The 12,223-nt window shown below is 38.8% G+C and overlaps 1 protein-coding gene across 3 annotated transcripts in view; it reads right to left on the reverse strand.

Moving 5' to 3' along the window:
* CCDC146 (coiled-coil domain containing 146) overlaps positions 1–12,223 on the reverse strand; it is a 116,712-nt gene that overhangs the window by 40,623 nt on the left and 63,866 nt on the right. For all 3 annotated transcript variants that reach the window (XM_086696867.1, XM_086696866.1, XM_025929759.2), the window contains exon 3: positions 175–257. In XM_086696867.1, coding sequence (XP_086552993.1) covers positions 175–257 — 83 coding nt within the window. The remainder of the gene's footprint in view (positions 1–174; positions 258–12,223) is intronic.

The following is a 12,223-nucleotide window of genomic DNA, read 5'->3' on the forward strand; positions in this document are numbered from 1 at the left end:
ATCTCACTTCCCCATTCTCCCACGATAATTTCCGGTATCACTTCTCAAACTACTTGAACTCAAATCTTTGCCTCAAGGCCTGCTTTTGGGAGAATAAAAAACAAGATAGATCCCATCACAAAAAAAGAAATATAAATATGATAAAAGATGTCTCCATGTCCGCAAATAGCATACCTTATCACGGTATCATGTAGCAAGGTGTACTTCGCTTTTAACTCTGCCATTCTGGTTCCAGGAAGTTTTCCCATAGCATGTAACTAACAAAGAGAACACAAGACCACGATTAGCCATCACACTCCTTATGCTTAAAGCAGAGATAAAATGGATATATGGATATCTTATAAGATCTTTCCAGTCGACATTAGAGAGGAAACACACCAGACAGGATGGTATATTACAAAAATGCTGGGTGTTTGGAGAAAATAATTCTAGTTCTATTCTGCCTCCAGTAAGCTGTACGTTCCTGAGCAAGGCTCTTACCTCTCTAGACTATGATTTCTCCATCTGTAAATTGAGGGAAGGAATTGAGTTAAGTTCTTCCAATTCTAAGAAAACATATTTCTAGTTTTAGCAAACAGCCTGAATAGTATAGATCTTAAGTTAAAAACTTACAACAATTTGTAAGTTGAGAGAACTAATAAATTATTTATTAGTAATAGCTGAGCATCTATTACAAGCAAGTGTTATATTTCAGTTATTTCAAAGATGTTTTGTGAAGTAGGGATGAATCGCCATTTTAAACTAAGGTTTGGAAAGTTAAGTGATTTGTGTCAAAGTTACAGAGCTAGTTAAAGGTGGTGTGTCAGGATGTAAACCCAAGTGGTCCAGCTCTAAAAATCCACGACCACTCCCCTATACCACAATCTCTCTGCCTCTACTGTCGAAGAAACATGAGAGTTTGTTTGGTACATAAAGTGCTATTGTTTCTTTTTCATTTTGGGTAAAAGAACTTTTACTCTCAGAACTAGATGATAAGTAGTAATAGACATCACAGTGCAACACAAAACATTGAAGTTTTACCATAATGCAGTGAGCATTTGTGTTAGGTTTGACTTTACCTGAGCTGCTACTGACATAGTATCAAAAAATGGAGCTAAAGGAAAGATTTGTGTTTATCAATGCCCTGTGGTTCTTACCTCCAAAATATCTCCTGAATCCATCTGTTTCCCTCTCCTTTCTCTGTGACATCCCTGGCTAGTCTAAGTGACATCCCACAATAACGAAACCTCCACTGTCCCCCTAGCCTTCCCTGTGTCCACTCAAGGCCCTTGTCTGTCTACTTTCAGGGAAAGCTTTTAAAAAATCAAACAAGGTTTTGCTATGCTGGGTGTTCAGAACTCAAATGGAATAGAATTCAAGACCCTGGGTGTGACCCCTGAGGTGCTGTGTGACCCGGCTGTTTTCCAGGCTTCTTTTCCAACCCGCTTCTCAAGCTCTTAGTGCTCCAGCCACACTGCCTGCCTTTTATTTCTGTAAATGCACGAGTCTCTTTCCTTCCCCAGAGTCTCTGTGCTGGTCATTCCTCACTTTTCCTTGACTTCACCCCTATTCTTTCTTCATACCTCAGCTTAAATATCAATTTGTAATCAGGCCTTCTCTGACTTCTAAATTAAGATAGATACACACACCACTCACCCCAAAAGAATGCTGTAATGCTGTACTTAATAACAGATGCCATATTACAATCTGCAGTAATAAAGAAATGTGACTAAAGAAATGTTACTCCCCAACTCATGTATAAGCACCATGAAGAAAGGGCCTGGGCTACTCTGTTCTTCACCGTATCCTCAAGCCAGCAGAACCCCAGACCTGGTGCAGGTACTTGGCAAACATGTGCTGCATGAGTGAATGAGTGTGGCTGATAAAATGTGATGGTCTCAGTCTCCACAGTAAGGTTTCGTGGTCTCTCTACCCAAATCAGGGTAGAAAAAACAGTGTTAAATCCACTACGAAACCCTTTTGTGAAAGTGTTTGGGATCTTTTGAGAGTCACCTACAAGCTGGTACCAGACCTGGGTTCCAATCCTCACAACCCTCATTTTCTGTATATGGGTAGATATGTAAACAAGGTTTTTTTAAGTTTTTATTTAAATTCTAGTTAGTTAACATACAGTGTAATATTAATTTCAGGTGTACAATTTAGTGATTCAACACTTCCATACAACACCCTGTGCTCAACACAAGTGCCCTTCTTAATCCCCATCACCTTTCAAACTTATCCCCCTCTGGTGACCATCAGTTTGTTCTCTGTAGTTGAGAGTCTGTTTCTTGGTTTTCCTATCTCTCTTTTCCCTTTGTTCATTTGCTTTGTTTCTTAAATTCCACATATGAATGAAATCATATGGTATTTGTCTTTCTCTGACTGACTTATTTTGCTTAGCATAATACTTTCTAGCTCTTTCCACATTGGTGCAAATGGCAAGATTTCATTTTTTATGGCTGAGTAACATTCCACGGTATGTACATGTGTGTATATGTACATCATATCTCCTTTATACATTCACCACTTGATGGACATTTAGGCTCTTTGCATAATTTGGCTATTGTCCATAGGGCTGCTGTAAACATCGGGGTGCATGTGTCTCTTTGAATTTGTAATTTTGTATCCTTTAGGTAAATACCTAATAGTGCAATTGCTGGATCCAGGGTGGTTCCATTTTTAACTTTCTGAGGAAGCTCCATCCTGGGTAAACAAGATTTTTAAGCCCTGTGAGAAGGTTCTACTTCTTGCTATATCAAATATCTTAAAATGTATTCATATGCCGCCTTAAATATAATTTACATGTAACTTTTTAAGTGTTGAGTTGCTGTTGGTAGGTTGACCTAATGTTACATTTTATAGATATTTAATTAAACACATTCTGGTTTTTCAGTTTGCTTTCTGTATTTTGAGCTAATATGTAATTTACTTCAGATCGCAAGCATTTTCATTGGTTCCTAAAAACAGTATAGGACATAGGTACTGTGCCCTCAAGGTCTAATATGTTAAAAAAAAAAACAACTTTGCATCAGGGCACTCTTAAAGGAGAAAAAGTACTGGGAAAAAAGTTATGAAAAGGTTAAGTGTATGAATGTGTGTTTGCATGTGTATGTGTGTGATATGAAGACCATGTGGGGACCAGTCTTGTAATTAGTCAACTAGGTAAGCCATTGGTAATTATGGACTCCTTTGTTTAGAAACAAATAGAGTATTTATAGTTTTGTTTTCAAGCTGAAAAGATTTTTTTGTCTCACCCATGGTCCTGCATGATGGAAGCAGAAGTAAATATGACATGGGTCCTGTCCTAAAGTAGCTCACAGTTTGAGAAGCTAGACACAAAAGAAACTATATAACACTTACACTATGCTCAGTAGTTATATTGTTAGTAAATAACTGCATTTGGTATTTTGCGATCATTTCCTTGACATTGTAAGTTAAAGCAAATAAGTAAAATTACAAATTACAGACCACTCCCAGGGGATGGAACTTCCAGAATGGTCACTTGAAGAGCTTGATGAATCTTCTACCTCAAAGAAACATTAATTAAACTCACCAGAATTATCTAACACAGCCATTTAAAGTCCCTGGAAACTGACCTAAGGGCATGCAAAAACTTTAGATGTATGTATTTAATAAAATCTGAAACTCAGTAAGAACGGTGGGAGACTGTGGCACATGAACCATGAACTGCCTCCATTGCCCTGAGGTCCATGTTGTGGAAGAACTATTCCAGGCAGGCTTGGCAGCCAGTAAAGAGCCCATCTCCCCCACCTTCCTATTGTTAAAGACCTATTCAGGTGGGTGGGGCAAGGTTAAAAATAGAAAGGCAAGAATATCTACATCAGAGACATCAGAGACTGCACACTTCCGGGGAGATACACTTCACAGAATTAGTCCAGCCAAGTCACTAAACAAATAAGCAAATGAACAATGCTAACAAAAACGTAACAGCAACAACAAGAAGCCTGGGAAGATTCAGAAACCAGAGTTGTTACAATATATTATCTAAAATGTCCAATTATCAACAAAAAATTATGAGCCCTTCAAAGAAATAGGGGGAAAAACGGCAAAAACTCTTTAGGTGGGTAGCAGGTGTTGGACTTAACCAAGACTTCAAAGCAGCTATTATAAATATGTCCCAACAATGAAAGGAAACCACATTTAAAGAATTAAAGGAGACTGTAATGATAGTTCATCAAATAGCAAATATCAATAAGGTAGAAGAATAAAAACTAATATGTTAAATGATGTTCTTTGGTCAGTAAGAATGTATGGTTTTTGTCTTTTTATGTTTGCTTATCTGTATCTTCTAATTTTCTCCAACACATATGTATTGCTTTTAATAATAAGAGGTTATTAAAACATGCTTGAAAACTATTGCTGTAAACAACAGAGATTCAGAGCAAAATTTCAAACTAAAGTGTGCCATGATCAGATCCAACTGACATATACAGACAGATTCTAGGTCAAAGGTAGTGAAAACTCAGCTGTGTTTTCCCTAAGTTAAGTCTCTTCTAAAATACCAGTTAATGGAAGCCTGGTGGTAGGTGGCCAGGGGTGCGTGTTGGTGGGTTTTATGGCCACAGAAAAAGCAGGACGGCTAGAGAGGTTTCCTTTCCTACTTGTTTCCAACACTCCAGAAGCCATACTGCCTTTGATGCCTACAAATCTGTCAAGAAAGCTGGCAGGGCAAAACATCTGATATGTTTTTATAGTTTCTGTATAAATTGGAAAAAGTTAAGTCATAGACGTTTAGAAAGAGGATTGATAAGCTATCTTTTATTTGGTCTACTTTCCTAAAAACAAATCTGTCTTAAAAAGAAAAAGACCAAACTGTAAAGAATGGATTTTAGCCTCCTTAAAAATAAAATTCATAATCTAGATGTAATACTCATCAAACAGTGACTTTCTGTGAAATTGTAAGCTGTCTCCTTAAGCAGGTCTATCTCTGGTTGGAAACTTGAGACTTAATTCTAATAGATGAAATGTTTCACTTATAAACATGGAAAAAATAGTTGCATTTTCACACTGCATGATACAAATGGGCACAGAAAACAAGTTTGTCATGTTTTAAAAATGCAGGATCTAAGAAATAGTGCATAAGACCCAATTCAAATTGTCAAAGAGTATACATAAGGAAAGGTTAGATAGTATGTCATTAAGTTCATAAATATGATTGCACAATAGGTACTTGTGTTACTGAACTGCCTAGTTGGTAATTGAGACTGGAAGGAAACATTTACTCTAGAGCTGAAAGTTTAACAAGAGTTCATGATTCATGGATAGCATGTAATGATATGGAAAAAATTTCAAAAATGGAAATTCTAAGACATTCCAAGGAAAGTAAGAACTTTCACCAAGTGAACTGATCTGGAAGGGGGTCAGCATGAGGAAACAATTAGGTGTTTGTGTGGGCGTCTACAGGGCAACCACAGTGACCATGGTTTTTAACCTACTCTATTCTTGTTGCCCCTTTGACATTACCTATTTATTGGTTTGATCTTATCCTCATGAATAGTTGGCTTTGTCGGGTAGCATAAACTTGAAAGCATAAATATCCTTAGGATCCTTATCTGCCACTCACCTGCTCCCTTTCTCTACTAGAAATAAACAATCTAGCCATTTGAAGCAGTTTCCAAATGCAGTTGAGCTCTCAACAATGCTTCCTTACTCCTTTTGTTTGACTTTCCGCCTTGGTTGTTATATCAAGCGTCAGCTTTCCCTTATAGGTAACTCATTCACCAAACAAAATTAGGCCACCTGAACTCATCTACATCAAAAGATCTATTTATTTATAGCCACAGCCACCCTTAACTTCTTCCCCCAAATTTCAAAAATGAAGTCTTCCTTTCCTCTTGGTTAAGGCAAGCCTATCCATCTGTGTTTTCAAATATATACTCTCCTATTTCTTCCTAGGCATTAAAGCAACAGTTATACCTCTGTCTCCTTTATAATCTCTATTTCTCCCACTTAACTGGCTCAGCGTAGTATTGTAGTCAAGTACATCACAAGTGGACTTTGATTTGAATTCCAGCTCTACCACTTTTTTTTTAATTCCAGTATAATTAAATTCCAGTATAAGTTCTATTATATTCAGGTGTACAATATAGCGACTTAGCAATCCTAAATATTCCTCAGTGCTCATCATTAGTGTTCTTATTCTGTCATTTATTTCCCCCATTCCCCTGGTTCCCTCTGGTAACTATCAGTTCTCTTATTTGAGTCTGTGTTTTTGTTTGTCTCTTTTTTTCTGTCTTTGTTTTGTTCAGCTCTATTACTTTTTGACCTTGTAACTTGGAGTAATATTTAATCAAGCTGTGCTTCAGTTTTTATAGTTTGTAAAAGACAAGAAGACAGAAGTAGTCCTCATTTCATAAGTCCATAGTGAGAACTACATTAATAATTACATATGAGGTATTTGGTGTAGTATCTAGGACCAAGGGCTTAATCAATGGCAGTAATTTTATTATTATCATTATTGACATTATCCTCAACCTATGAATGTCTTTCTCATTTAAAAAACAAACAACACAGGGGTGCCAGGATAGTTCAGTCAGTTGAGCCTCAGACTCTTGATTTCGGCTCAGATCATGAATCCCAGGGTTCTGGGATAGAGCTTCACATAGGGCTCTGGACCGAGCATGGAACCTGCTTAAGATGCTCTCTTTGTCTCTCTCTCTCCCCTTCCCTCTCCCCATCTGCCTCTCTCCCCGCTCTCTCTGTCTCTAAAAAAAACCAAAAAACCACAAAACACACACACACACACACACACACACACACACACACACACACACACACAAAAAACACCTAACAACACAAAATCTACGCTGGATGCTGTGCTCCTTTCTCTCTCTCTCTTTCACTCTCACTTCAGCTTTCTTCAGGAGAGGAGTCTCTGTTCTGTGTCTCCACCCCCTTACCTTCCGGGCACTCAGGGAGTTGTAGTCACTGGCTTGCCAGCACTTAACCAAACTAATAAATGGATGGATGACTAATTTCTCTGGCAGATTTTGATATTTTTCTCTTAACCACTGTTTTCCAGTAATTTGTTTATGATATATCTTGATGTGGTTTTGTTTGGCCTGAGATTTGTTCACAATTTTGGATCTGTGAGCTTATAGTTTTCATGAAATTTAGAAAAATTTTAGATGTTGGTTTTTCAAATATTTTTTCTGTCCCCCTCTCCTTCCTTCTGTGATTAATTATTCATATATTTGGCCACTTGATGTCCACGGATCACTGATGTTCTCTTTTTTATCTTATACTCCTTTTTCTTTGTTTCATTTTGAATAGTGTCGATTGTTACCAAAACCTACCAATCTTTTTTTCTTTAGTGTCCAATCTGCTATTAATCCCATCCAGTGAATTTTTCATGTCAGATACTATGTGTTTCACCTTTAGAAGTTTAATTCAAGTCTTTGTATAACTTTCTCTTCTCTCATTATGTTTATGCTTCCTTCCACCTTTAACCCAATATTAAAATATGTATAATATCTGTTCTGATGTCCTTGTCAATTAATTCTATTTCCATGTCTACTCCATTGTTTGATTTTTCCTGTCATTATAGGTCATATTTTCCTGCTTCTTTGCGTGCCGGACATTGTGAATTTTACGCTTTTGGGAAATGGATTTTTTTTATATTCCTTTAAATATTTTTGGGCATTGTGAGTCACAGTTGAGTTACTTGGAAACAGTTTGATCCTTTCAAGGCTTACTTGTAATCTTTGTTAAGGAAGTTCAGAATGATCTTTTGTTTAAGGCTAATTTGGCCCCACTACTGAATCAGTGCCCATATGTCAGGAGGTCTTTCTGTCCTGATTTGGCTCTATGTGAGTTCCAGGTGTGGTTCAACACCTTCCTCCCTGGGAGTTCTTTCTCCAGCCTCAGCAGTATCCTTACAAGCACGCACTGACCAATATTCCTCTGCAGTTCTCTGGAGCTTCCTCTCTGTGAAACTCTGCCCTCTCCTCACCTATGTATTTTAGCCAACTTGGCCTCCATGAATCCCAAACTCTGTCTCCACAAATCAGCAAGATCACTTAGTTCTGCTCGGGGTCCCCCTCCCTATGCTATCATTACTTGGAAACACTGAGTAGTGAGATGGGGCGATGATAGTTCTTAATTTATTTACCTACCCCCTCCCCTCAGAGATTACTGTCCTGTGCTGTTTGTTGTCCAAAGTCTGAAAACCATCATTTCATCTAATTTGATTTGATCTTAGTTGTTTAAGGTAGGAGGGTATATCTGGTTCCTGTTACTCCATCTTAGTTGGAAATGGAGTCCCAATGACCTCTTAATTATTATATTCAAATGACATTCCTCTGTCCTTAGGTTACTTGATGATTTTATGCCATTTATTACTATTGACTTATCATTCCTGGAACTCTCTCCTCTTCCAGTTACTGTACTATATCATCTCATGGTTCTCTTACTCTTCTGTTTTCTTCTCCAGTCCTCCCTTTCAAAGTTGGTGTCCTCCAGGATTTGGTCCTTATCCTTTTCCTCTTTTTAAATTACTTACTTTCCCCAGGGCCTCTTATTTATTCCCATAGTGTGAACTACCGCCTACATGCTGATGGTCCCCAAACAGGGGAGTCTACAGGCTGTTACTGGTCTAGTTAGAACTTGATTTGTTCAAGGGCCTTGTTAAGACTATGGGAGTTATGGTGAAAGAATAATAAATGTCTTCTTTGTCTAACACCTGGAATACATGAAATTGTTTCCTTAACACAATATCGACATTCAGGTATTGTGACCATTTTTTTTTTTAGAGAGAAATGTATTATCATGTGGCATTTTGTCTATAGATTTTGTTGAACCAGATATTGTCAGATAGTTTTATAGAATAAACAGAATCTGTAACTCTTTGCTGAGCATGTGGCAATAGATAACCACTTCCTCTGACTTCAAGTCTTTTCTCCCTTGAATATGTCCTCCATGCTGCCAGCAAAACACAATTTAAAAACACAGTTTTCACCTTGCTTTAAACACTTCAAAGGATCCCATCACCTTCAGGATTAACTCTAGGTCCATTAACATGCTGTTCAAGGGCTTTCATTATCTGGCAGTTGCCACCCTCTCCAAACCTATCTCCTCCCTTTCTAAATCTCCCGTGACCATTTCAGTTCTGGGTCATCTCCTGTGAATGGCAGAATGATGTCTTTCCCCTTCGCCCCCAAAGATGTGCACATCCTGATCACTGGGACATTTCTAGAGATATTTTACCTTACAGGGCAAAAGGGATCTTGCAGATGTAATTAAGAGTGTGGACCCTGAGATACGGAGGTTATTATAGATTATCTGTCCAGGCCGCAGCTACTCACAGGAGTCCTTAAAAGTCCTTAAAACTAGAGGAACTTTCCTGGCTGGGTTAGGGAGATGAAATGGAATGAGGCAGAAAGATTGGAAGTGTGAGAAGGACTTGACCTGCCAGAGGAAGGGGGTCATAGGACAAGGACTCTGTGGAGCCTCAAGAAACTAGAAAAGGAAAAGAACCAGAAATTCTAGGAGAGACTCCCAAAAAGAATGTGGTCCCACCTAAACTTTGATTTTAGTCCACTGAGGTCTGTGTTGGACTTCCGACCTACAGAATTAGAAGATAATAAATGTGTGTTGTTTAGGCCACTGCGTTTGTGGTAATTGGTTAAGAGAGCAGTAGAAAAAGAATACAGTTCCCAACCATACCATGCCTTGCATGTTATATTCCCTTATCTTCAGTTTCTTCTCTCTCTTGTCCACTTGGAGAGCTCTTACTCTACCTTTGAAACATCTCAGTAGTCACCGCCAGAGACACTGCCAGGCAGAATTCTTTTTCTGTATTTTTAGATGCATTTGCTATTGTACTCATTATACACTATTAACGAAATAATGATTAAACATGTTTCTTCCCACCAGGCTGTGTACTCTTTGATGATGGAATCCCTACCCCTTTATTCATCTTCGAGCCCTAGCACATGGCTTGGTATCTTGTAACTGCTCGATAGTGTTCACCAAACCGTTGTTGATTTCACCTTATCTTAAAACAAATGATGCAGTTGGAAGAACTCTTGTTCATTCACTTCCTTCCATTCCAACCTCCCCATTAGAGAAGGTGGGCATAAAAGAGGAACAGAGCAAGGTAACTTGGCCTGAACATAGACTCGAAAGAGCAGAGAATGTGCTGTACAAAACCAGCTGCCTCACCCACAGCTTCTCTCCTCCCTTCTGTGTGGCTGGCAGGGCGCACAGGATGAGCAAAGAGACCAGGGACTGTTCTCCCACAGCTGTCTTGTTCCTCCTCTGGTGGCCCATCATAGGAATGCGAGGGGGAGGCTACAAGTGGCAAACAGGGCCTCCCAAGAGTTAAGGCATTAAGTGCAGTGGACACTGTGGGTGAGTACTGCAACTGCTTAACTATATGTAAGACTTCAAAGTTAAGTTATAATAGTTTTAAGATAACATGTGCAGCCAAATAAATAAAAAGCAGGCCTAAACACATACATGCTAAAGGGTGGCATTCCTTTAAAACACTCACATTTGTCCCCCTGAAACTACGATTACAGTTTTCCCTTGTTTAAAAATTTTCCCCTTCTCTTCCAAAGATCATGAGGAGAAATGATAGCAGGTTGGAGTGGCTGTGAGCCTGGGAGGCAGGAAATGAGCCAGATTAAAACCCAGATGCCTCTTCAAGAGCTTCAAAGGGTGAACTAATGATTGAGAGCAAAGAACCTAACTGGGCCAGAGACATGAGAGGCAGAACATAACTGGAGTCAAGAAAAAGAGCCAGGTTAAAACCAGTGAATGATGAACGTCACAAAATAGGAACCAGAGGAGTAGGCATTGGGGGCAGGGGTGGCATGAACCCCAGAAAGGATTGTGTTGCTGGCCGATTCTGACCAATCAGCTTTCAGTCTTTCACATCCAGAGGTCCCACCTCTAGTGCACCTTTATAGATCTTGAGTTGGTTTAGGCAGTGAGAACCCCGAAACAAAGCTGGGGCCCTCCAAGGCCAGGGTATTTCTCACACAAAATTTGTGAATGTATGAAGGTCATGTCCACAGCTGGTCAACTGTTCATCTCACTTTGTAGTTCACAGACCAGAGCCGCTGCTCAGACCCTGCCGTAAGGGTCTGTCATTGCGAATATGGGTTGGATCCCAGACCTGGCTGCTCTCTCTGCTGCTGGGTAGGTGTGGTCACCCACCCTTCAGACCTTCTCTGGTCTGCTGACAGCACCACCCCTGTCAGCTGGCTGCAGGCCAGGGATCCCCAGCTCTGGACCGTAAGGTTACAGGTAAGGGACATAACCTCTCCCCACAACAAAGAAACTTGGGACTTCTGGTGCCCGCCTTCCTGTTTTGAAGATGCTTCTGCCCCACAGTGCTCTTGCCAGTATTCATAAGTAACAATTTATTTAGTGTAGACGCATCTAGGAAGCCACCGGCACCAGCAGCACCCTCCACTTCCCTTTCTAGCGGGCAGATTGTGATGGACAATAAAGCCTTTCACTCTTGATTGCAGAAGTGTTCGTTAAAAAAGAACAAAAACCCAAAGTTGCAGCTTGAATTTCCCCATTGATACCATAAAATGGAAACTTGGGAGCAGAATATGGGGTTGTTTGAGTTCCACTCTTGTTTTTTTCCTTTTTTTTTTTCCCAACAAGAACATTTTTTACTTGAAGCATACTTCAGAACACATGGTGCTAAAAAATATGTATAAAACATTTCATCCAAGAAAAACAGAATACACATTCTCCTCAAGTACACACAGAAGAATCCCTTGGTTAAATCACATAAAAAGAAATGTAACAAATATTACAAATTTGAGAAAACTGAAATCATACCAGGTATATTTTCCAACCACAATGGTACAAAACTAAAGATTAGCAATAAAACAAAGCTGGAAAATCTATAATGTAAATATTAAATATTTAACATGTAAATATTAAACAACACACTACTACACCAGCAATGGGCCAAATAAGAAATCAAAGAGCAAATCAAAATATGTCTCAAAACAAAAGAAAAAAATATTCCAAAATCTATGGGATGCAGCAAAAGCATAATGTTAGAGTGAAATTTATGCTATAAATGCTTGTATTAAGAAAAAAAGTTTAAATAAACAATATTATACCACCAGGAACTAAAAAAAGAAGAAACTTCACTAAAATTTAGTAGAGGAAGGAAATAACAAAGACATATCAGAAATAAATGAAATAGAGACCAGAATAAATAATAACATAACATTGAAAGCAATGACCAGTTTTT

Source organism: Puma concolor, chromosome A2 (genome assembly GCF_028749965.1).
Source record: "Puma concolor isolate L17-30 chromosome A2, mPumCon1.1.hap2, whole genome shotgun sequence".
NCBI classification, from domain to species: domain Eukaryota; kingdom Metazoa; phylum Chordata; class Mammalia; order Carnivora; family Felidae; genus Puma; species Puma concolor.